This window comes from Salvelinus alpinus, unplaced genomic scaffold (assembly GCF_045679555.1).
Source record: "Salvelinus alpinus unplaced genomic scaffold, SLU_Salpinus.1 scaffold_41, whole genome shotgun sequence".
NCBI classification, from domain to species: domain Eukaryota; kingdom Metazoa; phylum Chordata; class Actinopteri; order Salmoniformes; family Salmonidae; genus Salvelinus; species Salvelinus alpinus.
In genome coordinates this window covers 1,090,436-1,103,004 of record NW_027255982.1, presented here as the reverse complement: position 1 = coordinate 1,103,004, position 12,569 = coordinate 1,090,436, and the positions used below count along the sequence as shown (strand labels likewise).

The 12,569-nt window shown below is 42.2% G+C and overlaps 1 protein-coding gene across 6 annotated transcripts in view; it reads right to left on the bottom strand.

Annotated features, from left to right (window-relative positions):
* Nucleotides 1-12,569, bottom strand: part of LOC139567059 (lipopolysaccharide-responsive and beige-like anchor protein) — a 351,617-nt gene that overhangs the window by 254,285 nt on the left and 84,763 nt on the right. For all 6 annotated transcript variants that reach the window (XM_071388496.1, XM_071388499.1, XM_071388500.1 and 3 more), the window contains exons 11-21: nucleotides 10,452-10,585; nucleotides 9,861-9,969; nucleotides 9,254-9,406; nucleotides 8,436-8,604; nucleotides 7,906-7,985; nucleotides 7,707-7,769; nucleotides 6,648-6,745; nucleotides 5,726-5,818; nucleotides 3,886-3,994; nucleotides 2,838-2,919; nucleotides 160-283 (exon numbers count right to left, since the gene is read on the bottom strand). In XM_071388496.1, the coding sequence (XP_071244597.1) occupies nucleotides 160-283; nucleotides 2,838-2,919; nucleotides 3,886-3,994; nucleotides 5,726-5,818; nucleotides 6,648-6,745; nucleotides 7,707-7,769; nucleotides 7,906-7,985; nucleotides 8,436-8,604; nucleotides 9,254-9,406; nucleotides 9,861-9,969; nucleotides 10,452-10,585 (1,214 nt within the window). The remainder of the gene's footprint in view (nucleotides 1-159; nucleotides 284-2,837; nucleotides 2,920-3,885; nucleotides 3,995-5,725; nucleotides 5,819-6,647; nucleotides 6,746-7,706; nucleotides 7,770-7,905; nucleotides 7,986-8,435; nucleotides 8,605-9,253; nucleotides 9,407-9,860; nucleotides 9,970-10,451; nucleotides 10,586-12,569) is intronic.

Sequence of the window (12,569 nt, the reverse complement as noted above, 5' to 3'; positions counted from 1 at the left end):
GTCCACTCCAGGGCTGAGTCGTTCCTTACCTCCTGTTATATATGCTGTTATTGAACAGATTCTTCCTATCAGACATGATCACCCTGTTGTATTGTACTATGTAGTGTACTAGAATGTGGTGTACTTGATAGTATACTTCAGGGCTGAGACATTCCTTACCTCCTGTTATCTTTGCTGTTATTGAACAGTTTGATCATGTCTGACAGGAAGACCCTGCGCACCTCCATGCTCTCTGGGGAGAGGGGAGAGTTCTTCAGCAGGGCAGCGATCACCTTCAGGACCTCTGTCAAAACACAGGAAAACACATTCTGTTAATGCCCCGTTACGGTGTCTGACATGGTTTAGTACACACAGACGCACTACTTTCCCTGCAGGGTTACTGACTCGGGTCGTACAGAACAGACGGTCAGCAGAGGAATGCAGAGAACAGACTGTTGTCTGTCATAGTATCATATCTTCATTAAAATAAGGAGTTTTTAATACGGATTCACCAAATAATAAGTGATTAAGCAAGAGACAGAATCTGAGAATTAATTTAAATAAATGAATCAATTTAAATAAATTCTGATTGTTTTGAAAGTAGTATGAAAATTGTGACATGCTACAATACTGATTTAAAAATATTAAAAAATATCCTAATATTGATACTGAATAATACCATTTTACTCCCTATGAGTGATTCAAATTGTATATCCTAAACAGCAAAAAAAAGAAGGGATTTTTGAATGAACACACTTTCCATGAAACAAATCAATTGCAGAGGGAGTAAGAGTCAGACCACAATTCAACAACACAATCAGACAATTCATCTCAACATGTGTGAATCATTGTGTCACAAGCCATCTTGATTTGACTGTCAGCAGACACCTCAACATCTATGTGGTGGAAACGATCAAACAAAGTTTGCTATTGTTTCAACTCAGAGATGTGTGTGTCTGTCTGTGTGTGTGTGTGTTTGTTTGTGTACCACGCCTGCCAAAGTCCTATGCAGGCTTCCTGGAACCCTTTCTCTGGTTAACCTAAAGAGACTGGCTGTTTAGATGAATTATATAGACTATGTCAGTGTCCATTTAGCTTGAGTCAGGAAGGGGGGGGGGGGGGGGTTTATGATTTCACTTTGTCGTCTTGGACCTTGGTGGTAACCGATGGTAACCAACAAGGACCCCTCGCAGCCCAGACGTTTATGTTGTTTCTATAAGCCTTAGTCAATCAAATTATGAATCACTGAACTCTCACTGGCAGAAAACTACCTCTGCATGTTACTGGGGGATGGAGGGATGTGAGTATGGGGTCTTTTCCCCCCCATTTGGTCTTGGGTTCTTTCCATGGAGTTAATTTAAGGGAAACGGTACTTCCTTAGTTTGTTTGATTCGCTCTGACGTTACTAAAGACTGCAATCAGGCCCATTTTGAGGCTTCAGAGCAGATAACATCAAGAAGAGAACGCAGGCAGCTACAGTAAAGGAGAAACAGACTCCATGGGCTCCCATGGCTCAGAACTCCCATAAAGTGTGTTCAGTTCACATGCAAAAAGCACATAGGACTGTCTCTATGTATTTTACGCAGCACACGACTGGATGCCTTTACCACAATAAAGGACCTATGCTAATCAATGTGTGACTATGAGATGTGTAACACACACGCGTACACAGACACACACACAAAATGGAGCTTAACTGTACGATTAGAGCAGGGTTAAAGTAAACCTCGGTTGTGATTTCAGCCTGACTCAGTTTTTTTACCCCTCTCCGCCACAGCTGGGGAAGTTGATTCTCCCACATATGAAAAGGTTTTGAGAGCTGGCATGTGAAATTAGAGGTAAGTAATGGTCTGAAAATACTAGACTAGGACAGGATGAGACAAGTACATTGATCAAAGCAATGCGGTTGCTATGAGCTTGTTACGTTGCATCATACAGAAACTAAGCATGAACATTTTCTCTCTTAATGAGGCATGTATATAAAAATATGCCACCGGTAGTAAAGGGAAATAGCTACATCTCTGGGAGTATTACTTTAAATTACTGTACGTGTACATTATCAGAATATTAAAAAGATAAACATCAAATGAGAACCCCTTTGCAGAAGACAGGGTCATAATTCAAACATAATTTAAAAATGTTTCTAATTGCCAAGAAAAACCGTAAAATGGTCTGTGAGATACATTTTGAACTATAAATTCCTGTTCCTCTAAACTCTTATTAAAAATACCACATAATGCAATAGTATATCAACTTGATAAAATATTAAGTTGCCATGTAAGCTTTTGCATCATTTCCCGGACGGACCAAATACCTACTTTTGAAAAATGACAGTTGAGTTTCAAAACTAGGAAAAGTCTTCTTATTAACATTATGTATAATGCCGCAGGGCCTGGTGTTGATTTCATGAGGTCTTTAACGATGCACTCATTTTATTCAGTTCCACTTCAGCTGTTGCGTGAACGTCAACTGATTAAAACTGATATTTCACAACTTTAATTTGCTGTGAAACATTTTTTTAAATATTTTTTATATACTGTCACAATATAATTTCATTAAGTAGGTTTTTTTCTCTCAATATCTACTCTTTTTAATTATATTTAAAAAAAAATGATTGACTTAAAAATGTACCAGCTGAATCTTGTAGCCCAACACGACCACCATTAGTGTAATCGTATATGATCACATACCGTTTGGGTAGTATAGTTTTGTAGCCTCAATTTATGCTCCACATTTGTTGTCCAGTATATAACACTGGCACCGGCCGTAAGGGAGAGGAGGCTCTCTAGGTCTGGTCAAGCATGCAGCGGGAGGTAAAGGTGATTTATTTAGCGGTAGGGTGCCGGGGAGTGACTCACGCGGGTTGACAATCTTCACATTGGAGTCGGGGTCCGGATGCTGTTTATGGATCACTTGAGTGCAGATCTGCTCGGTCAGGATCTACAGAGAAGGAGAGCGAGAAAGAAGAGACGCGGGGAGAAAAGGAGAGGGAGAAATAGAGGAGAGCCATAAATACTTTTATGTGAATCTATAGCTCATAGTAACAGCACCAAGAAGTACATGAGTTCCACATTGCAATTCCACAGTCACACGTATTCAGTTCAAACACGATCTGCACAGAAAAGGGAGAAGTACGATTTACATAAATACTTTTCTGCATCTATAGCTCATACTAACAGCACCAGGGAAGAAGTACATTGAACCATATAGAAATCCACATATGTTCGTATGTGTTCACCAAGTCTTCACAGAAGAAATAGGTAACAAGAATCAGTGCCGAATCGAATAGACGGCAATATCTCACAGTAACAGCAGAGGAGGAATACATGAAATTCCCCCAAAATACGTCATTTACAGGGTCAGATACAACAAGTCCATGATTCCTGTGGAGTTTAATATAGTGTGCATTAATTGTGCCATTATAACATAGATCCATTAACACAAATGACCATCATTTGAGTTAAGGCATTACCTATGGCTAATAATAGAACATCACGCTTCAAAATGGACAGAAATGTTTTCAGAAGGGATATGGTATTTAGGTCCAGACAGAAGGAGAATAGCTAGAGCTGACGCTAGTGACAGGAAAACTAGAGTTTAACTACACGTTCTATACAACTTCATCAAACGAACTATAAAAGCATTAAATAATTCAGAAAACACACTTCTAATCTAAATAATGTGTTCTCAGAATGAATTCATGTGTAATCAGTGCATGTATAACTGAACTAATACAGTGACGGAAATCATCAGCCAACGCAAATACAAAATGGAGGGCAGTTAGTATTAGGATTTATGGGGGAGGCAAAGAGAAAATAGCTTCATATGTCAACTACTCCATTTTCTTCTCCACAGACTCTCTTACACATACACGGCAAGGAAGAGACGAGAGAGGGACTAACTGACCTCGAAGAGCACGTTGTAGGTTGTCCTGCTGAACTGGTTGGAGTGGAGCATCAGTCGCTCGTTGAGCAGGGAGAAGAGGCCGTGACCCAGCATGACCTCTGACTTCCTCCTGGAACAAAGGTCAAGGGTCATATGGTCAGTGAGTATCCATTGACATTTGGTACCAGCGCATTGATCACTGTATCCACACTGTGTATCAGTGTATCGTGTTGCACTTAATTACATGCTAAAATTTTAACGAGAGAGTTACCTATAAATTCACAAAAGCGTTACTTGGCACCATTGTATGGTATAGCAAGCAATGTTTCCAAAATGGTGGGCAGTACATATTCCATTTTGGGTTGTCGGTCAAGGACTGGTTGAGGACAGACAAGGAAAATTCCCGAAGCCATAGGGTGAGTCACGGACTATGAATGTTTGTGGACCACCGCTTGTGTAAGCTTACCAGTGCTTCAGGACACATTTGAACACAGTTGAAAGACATGAAAAATGCACCCCTGCAGAGGCCTGTCAGGACCCTTCAAAGACAAGTATCCTTCAGAGCTTTCATCTCTGAGTATCATTCATCTGTACATATTCTGGGATGATAAAGCTAGTATAGTCAGACAGTAAAGAGTCTGACTGTCTAAGACTTCTCCTCTCAGGCCCCCTTCCAGCATTAGGGAACCTCCTCTACACACACACGCATGCCCACTACTATTTCGAAGGGCACAAGCACTGTTTATGACAAACTGTTCAGTCACCTCTTGTTGGCGGAGAGAAAATGTTGCAAATTTAAAGCGGATTTCCTGCAATTGTACTTTTTTTAATTTTTCGTGGGGTGCAGAGCAAATGTTGCAGTTTTAAAGCATGTCCAATGTGTATTCATGTGATATTGTTGTGACTCAAACATAACAACAAAATCTATGGGCTAAAAAACCTAGCTAAAAAATGTTAGCTGACACGGACCAGCTGATCTGGACATTTCTGACAAATTGTAAATAGCTCTCTAAGGTATGTGATGACTGACATGACGAGGAAAACTGATGATGCACTACCCAGTATAGAAATGTTACCTTGTGCATTCTACTATCGCAGGTTTTAAGAGTAAGTTGAGTGAAAAATTAAAAGAAATTGGGGGGGGTCCACTGAGGCTGGGTCTGAGGCTGGGGATGAGGCTGGGGATGAGGATGATGCTGGGGATGAGGATAGGGATGAGGCTAGGGATGAGGCTGGGTCTGAGGCTGGGGAATATGTACTACCACTGATCAAAAGTTTGTGAGATCAAAAAGGAATCAGTAGAATTGGAAATAGAGCCTCAATGAGACCTGCACTGTATTTCATCATGGGTTGTTTTCTTGCGACTCTGACATCTTAATTGGTCGCTGAACCAAAGGAGGCTTACGAGTGGCTAATTTGTTATCTAAAACACTTCTACACAACTAGAGGCAATTTACTCTCCAGAGAGAGAGAAATAGAAAGGGCTTTAAAGCCAGCTATTCATTTTACTACAGTACGCAGGCTGAACGAGGATTAGATATCGACCTCCACCTGAACGAGACCCTTTTCTTTGTAGATACTCAGCTCCATGATGGGATTTGGCTCTTAGAAATATACAACTGAGGAGGCCATTTTGAATTGAAAACCCTTTTGACTGCCTAAAGGTAAATTACTATAGAATTGGAATAATTACATCAATGACTGAGCCTAACTGAGTCCTTCTTAAATCTGGAACAAATATACTTTTAATGTCCAAGGCAGAATTGAGTGCTTTTATGTGACCAAACGTACGAACAATTCTTAATAATATCCTACAGACAAGAGTACAAGGTAAGTGACAGCAACATATTAGAGTTCTTACTTAGCGGGCAAGTGTTTGAGGAAGTAGCCCAAGACTTTGAGTGCCTGAACTCTGATTCCTTCACTGTTGGAAGCCAGCAGCTTGTAAATGGCCCTGTACAGAAACAAAGAAAAACACATGAATACCAAATTTAACATATTTAAGCAAATTTAACAGCATCTCAAATTATAAAACCTAAAAGAGTGTATCAGAACCAAACAGTTACAGAATCACTTCATCACAGATGATAACTGCTTTGTGAACCTACTATAACTTTGTATAGGACATCTACTTCGGTCGTAAAATAAGTGGTTGGAGCCTTTGAGAGGCTAGTAAAATGAGAAGGCACCCAAACTGTGTGTCAGACAAAGATTTTCTAAAGCCTTTATGAGAGGGCCTATATCAGACACCCGCCCAGACATGATGGTTGATACACTACATTTAACCCCATGTGACAGAGAATGCAAACAGGGTGACTAAATAAGACAGATAAATCTCGTGTGCCGTCGTCGCTGAATGTCAATAGTCCTGCAGATAAAGGATCAAATGAAGCCAGTAAACCATCTTTATTGGCCTCAGTGTCATCTGGCTTCATTTTGGCTTCATGAAACACAAACAGAACCACAAGGGCGCGTCTGAAATGGCACCCTAGTCCCTTTATAGCCTCTGGTTAAAAGTAGTGCACTATTATACAGGAAATAGGGTACCGTCTCTGGCACTACATATGTAACACGGTACCATTTCGAAGGCACACACAAAGTAGACTAACATCACAGCGATCTTGTTCTCAGAGGCCGCAGGGCCTGTGGTGGAGTATGCGCCACCCGTTGCCACGGGAGATGACGTATAGTTACAGTACCGTCATAGAAGTCAAATGACTAGAACGGGCATTCCCATTGAAGTTCTATGATGGGTGGTGGGTCATTCTATTCCTGAAGCTCACCGTACTCCGTTGCGCTGATCAAAGGCCTGCACCATGGAGCCGTGATGCTCCGACATCAGAGCCACCAGCAGCTGAAGCACATCCATTAGATTGTCGTCCTGGGAAAATAAATAAAGTTGTACTGAATTGAATGAATCAGATCATGGAGGAGGCCTTGTTGTTAGCATTATTAGCAATATGATAAATAGTGTGTGTGCGCGCTAATGGGCTCGCAATTAGCATCGCCTTTCACTGTGGAGTCATGCAGCCCAACGAGAGATGAATAGTGTGGCTAGTGGGTGTGCTGTTACACCATGTATCATCATGAAGCAGACACCAACACACACCCTACTGTACAGACACACACATGGATGCAGAGTACCCACAAACACAGGCATTGACCATGTACGTGCAATAACTAATACTGTTTATTTTCACACTAATTATTGATTAATTGGTGACACACAACATCAAAGATCAAACCAGAGCACCGTTTCCATCTTGATTAGTAATGGTCACTACGGAAACAGATCATTAGTCATTGATAACAAATGTTGATGGAATGAATAATACACGGAAACAACGGAATTATCTGATGAATGAACAATCCATAGAAGCCTGTAGAACTCCCGAAGGAAAGCGGTTAATCCCCTTGTTCCTGCAGGGATTATTCCTGCTTGTTTTACAGGACCATTATTTCTCTATGCATCACTGCAGTGTAAACACAGAGGCTTCTGCGAGGGAGTGCTTGGTGAAACTTGGCAACGGTTAAAAAGATCCTGGTCGTTTCCCCGGCCCAGTGTGATTGCTCTGTATCTATAGTAGAGAGGAGAGAGGGTCTGGGAGGCCAGAGCTGTTGGCTTAGAGTGCCACCTAGTGGGCAGTTTTATACCTCAACTGTAAAGGAGTATCGAGTAAAGATGAACAGGAATTACTGGAGTGGATACTGCATGGTGCAGCGGTATACTCTTCACACAAATGTTTTTGTTTGCTGTTTTTTTTTTTACAATAAAGTATGTATTGTATAAAAGTAGTGCACTGTATAAGACATGACATTTTGAATGATCTTTTAGTTCTAACCTCATGCATGGTGAGCAGGTAGTTGAGAATACTCTGAAGCTCGTCTTCCTTCACTCCGTAATCCTGAAAATAGAGAGTACAGAACAGAAATCTAACTCTTCGCCGGTCATAGTTATTGTAGATTAACATGAGGTGTAAAAGGCAAATTATATATATTATTTTTAATATCATACGAGATTCTCATTACATACACACTCACCTTCATTATGAGTTGTTTCACAAACAGCAGCAGAAAAGCTCTGAGAGAGTGGATCTCCTTCTGATTGGGTCTCAGACCGTCTACACACACAGACACACAACGACAGACACACGCAGACAGACACACGCAGACACGCAGGGACAAAGTCATTAGAGAAGGTCTGTTTTCAAAAGGATGTTATTTAGGACGCGATGCAGAGTGCACAGCTGTAGGTAGACAATACAAAATGTTTATTCTAGGTTTAGCAGACAACATAGAGGTGCAAGAAGAACAGGAAAGCACATTCTGCAGGGGACACAAAGGACTGGATGATGGACCCAGCTCCACACAGTAAAAGTAGCGTGCTGCTCAAATTCCATGGCAACACTACAGCAACACTGGTCTGGGGGAGGAGAGGTATCGGTCTGTATCAGTGTGTGTAGAAAAGTGTGTGTTAGTGGAAATATGAAGAGTGCAGTGTGTGTGTGTGTGTGTCTGTGTGTGTGTGTGTGTGTGTGTGTGTGTAGGGAGGCATGTGTGTGTTCTCTTACCGAGGCCCTTGGGCGTGAAGCCGCTGCGGTCCTGGGGGTTGACGACCCAGTAGTAGTACTTGAGCGTATGCATGACCTGCAGTACCGTGCCCACCCTGCGGATGGCGTTGTAGATGGTCACCGTGGTGATGAACTCGGTCGACAGGTAGGTGTACAACACCAACTGCACCTGGGGGGTGAATGCACGCGCACACACACACACAAACGTACGTAAGAACACACACACTCGACTAACCGATGCCCCCGCACATTGACTCTGTACCGGTACCCCCTGTATACAGCCTCGCTATTGTTATTTTACTACAGCTCTTTAATTATTTGTTACTTAATATATTATTATTATTATTATTATTATTATTAATATATATATATATATATATATATATATATTATTATTATTATTATAATATATATATGTTTTACTTAACACTTATTTTTCTTAAAACTGCATTGTTGGTTAAGGGCTTGTAAGTAAGCATATCACTGTAAGGTCTACATTCGGCGTATGTGACAAACATTTGATTTGATTTGACTTGAAAACCCCAGCATGAGGTGAGACAGAAATAAAATCCAATAGCCTAACCTACTGAACGCTGGGCTGTCGCTCTCATGTACGGGAGGAGAGATACAAGGACTAGAGTATGAAAGGATGATGGTGGGATGGACAGAGGTGGGTGGGTGTGTGTGCCTGTCTACACGTCACACGTCTTGCACAACTGTGTCCTTGACTGTGTGTCACCGTGCATGTGTGTGTCACCGTGCATGCGTCTACCTGCCTGCACATGTGTGTTCCTGTGCCAGTACCTCTCCTCTCTTACCTTGGCAGGGGCATGGATCCAGATGGCAGGGTTGAACAGGATGTGGTCACACAGCTGCTTGAGCAGCAGGACGCCGTTCTGCAGGTTGCTGAGGTAACGGGCGAAGGCCAGCACGATGTCCAGCACGGACCGAGTCACATGCACCTTGGAAGACTACAGAGGAGGGAGGAGTGGGAGGGAGCAGAGGACACCCACAGAGAGAAAGGTGAATCAGGTTAACTCTGTGTCTAACAAGCCCACCGTCAGCTGTAACCTCTAAATGCAGCTAAGGGGGGAAAAGCAATTAGGCCTTAGATGTAAATAGACTTTTAGAGTAACCTGACCACACACACGCGGACACAATCAACAAGCTACCAGATGTAGGGGCGTTTAGCACTGGTCTCAGAACAGACAAAGGCAGTATGGACTTGGAGGGCACAGCACTGAGGCTGAAGGACAGACAGCTCAATATCTGCTCCTCTCTGATGTAATGGACAGAGTGCTGGGAAATCATATTATCCACCTTCCAATTTCAGCACAGAACAGCAATTAGGACAGACGAAAGGAAGATGGCAGAGTGTGAATGTGTCTCTGGCGAGGGGGGTGTTGTGTGCATCACGTCTCTCACCTTCTCCAGGGTGTAACCGATTACCAGAAAGACCTTGCAGGCCAGGACCTGCTCTTGCATAGCCACAGAGTTCTTCAGCAGCTCCATCACAAAGGACAGCAAAGTGCAACTGGGGGGGAGAGAGAGCGAGAGAGTAGTTAGCTGCTGAGTAAGACTTGCCCCTTACAGGGTACATCCTATAGCTATTGTCTAAGATAATGAGGGTGTCACCATTCTACCATTCTGCTGTGAGAACACAGTCTATGCAACACCTTCCCCTTGAGGGCAGACAAAAGCCACAAAGCCATGACTGAGAACATTACTCAAGGACTAGGGGCACTAATATTCACAACTGGTATCCAGGTTTAGTAGGACAAGACAACATTATGCATGCCATTTGCGCTGCCATCATGCATGGTTGAAGACATTGAATTAAAAAAACAACTTCTACTTAGTGAAAGCAAAATATTCTAGACTGCAGGGCGAGTTCAAACACAGCCCCACCAACACAATGCACTTTCTCCCACATGGCTACGCACGGATGTGTACAATATTTTAAAAGAATTGAATAAAGTCAATCAATCGATGAATCAAAAGACAGTAGTCCCCTACCAGAGAGAGGTGTCCAGTTCATCGCTGGTGTGCTGGAGGTGATCCAGCTGTGCAAACAGGGGGAAGAGGACCTGCACTCCCCCGATGGAGTGGATGGCACTCTGGACCGAGTGGGTCACCACAGCCTTCACATCCTGAAGAAGGGAGGAATACATACACAAGGATCAGGGGTATAAATAGAGTGCACTACTTTGTAAGGGAGAAATACGGTAGAACCAGAAGCCTATCAGAACCCTATGGACTGTAGACAAAGGCTGGGTCTTGTCAGTCTGCTTTCGTCTCAGGTGGAGACACATTTCTCCCTTGTACATCTGGTGTGGTGTTGAAAACACAGTATAACGCCTCTGAACATCTGTCTCCTTTACAGCACTATTACACCTGTCGCTAACGGTGATGGGCTGAGTGGCGGGCGTGTTACCGCGACGATGAGTTAGTCTCTGAGGCAACATGGCTCAGGAGTCTAGTCTGTTTACCCTGATGAGGGTTTTGCTACATGAGTTCTGTGGATAGAATATTTTCTATGTTTCTTACTGTCAGATCCCACAGTAGATAAATGTGCTATTATGAGCAAGGCCATTTTCCTCATGCATTTACGGTTCTGTCTACCAACTAAACAAGCCAATAGTCATTTTGAACACATACGTAGAGGACACTAATCTACAGACACAAGTCCATGTATGAAATACTAACAATGTGCTAACAATAGGCGATGGGGTCTGTGTGTGTGTGTGTACAAACGTACAGGCCGGGCTGCCTCAGAAAGACAAAGGAGCTCATGCGTAGACTAAACGCGCTGTGAGGCTCAGAGACAAAACTCAATTACAGTGAGAGAGACAATAGGAGAATTCAAAGTAATTCAATAAAAATGACAGCTGTGTGTGTGTGTGTGAGTCCTGCCAAGGTCTTCCTAATGTGCATTTAATCAGGCGTGCAGACGACCTTCTGTGATAAAGTCAAAAATATGGCTTTGAATGAGAGTTGGAGAGAAATTCATTTCTGAAGCACTTTCATTACAGTACTTGTCATCTAGTTGTTGCTACCTAGAACTTACATGTTAACACGTAGCCACCAGAACGTGCCAATTTACTTTACCTCATAAATAAATTAACTCATCATCCTCAGTAACTACAAGGTCAAATAAAGTATTGCATAATATAATAAAGTGCTTAAAGAAAACTCAGGAAGCACCACCTTGGTTCAATATAGAAACGACTGGTAAGCAGATCTAATTCTAAAAATAGAACAGGGTAGTGTTCTGTTCCCAGCCTGCTAGCCAGCCAGGTGCAGTGTGGTTCATTCTCACCTCTATCTTAAAGGAACAATCCACCCCAAAACACTCATTCCTCTCATTTACAGTGTTAAATAACCCGACTATGTGCGAACAATATTCTTTGTGAACAAATGTTTCATTTTAGCGTTATAATAAGTTTGGCAGCAACATGGAAAATCGTTGTGGAAGTCTGTTGTAGCTCAAGTTTACTACAAAATCCACAATGCAATGCTCTCTATGGGTTGGCTGGATAGCTAGCTAACAAACGTAGCTACACACAATAATACCAAACGCTAAATCAGCATGTGAAGTAGCTAGTTAGCTGTAAAATCCCCTAAACAAACTGCACTATCAATGTAGGCGACTACAACCTCACTATGTTCAACCTGCAGATCGATGTCAAATCAAATTCTATTTGTCACATACACGTGTATAGCAGATGTTATTTCGGGTGTAGCGAAAAGCTTGTGTTCCTAGCTCCAACAGTGCAGTAATATCTAACAAGTAATATCTAACCATTTCAAAAACAATACACACAAATCTACAGTAAAGGAATGGAATTAGGAATATATAAATATGTGGATGAGCAATGTCAGAGCGGCATAGACTAAGATACAGTAGAATAGAATAGAATACAGTATATATATAACAGATGGGGAATGCAAAATATGTAAACATTATTAAAGGGACTAGTGTTCCATTATTAAAGTGGCCAGTGATTTAAAGTCTATGTATATGTGCCTCACAGAGTGGAGTCTGAAATTCGCACCGGCATATATACTTTTGAGGAGATGGGGAAACGTTGCCCATGCTACATCAATGGGCCGCGCGGTGCATTCTGGGCGAGT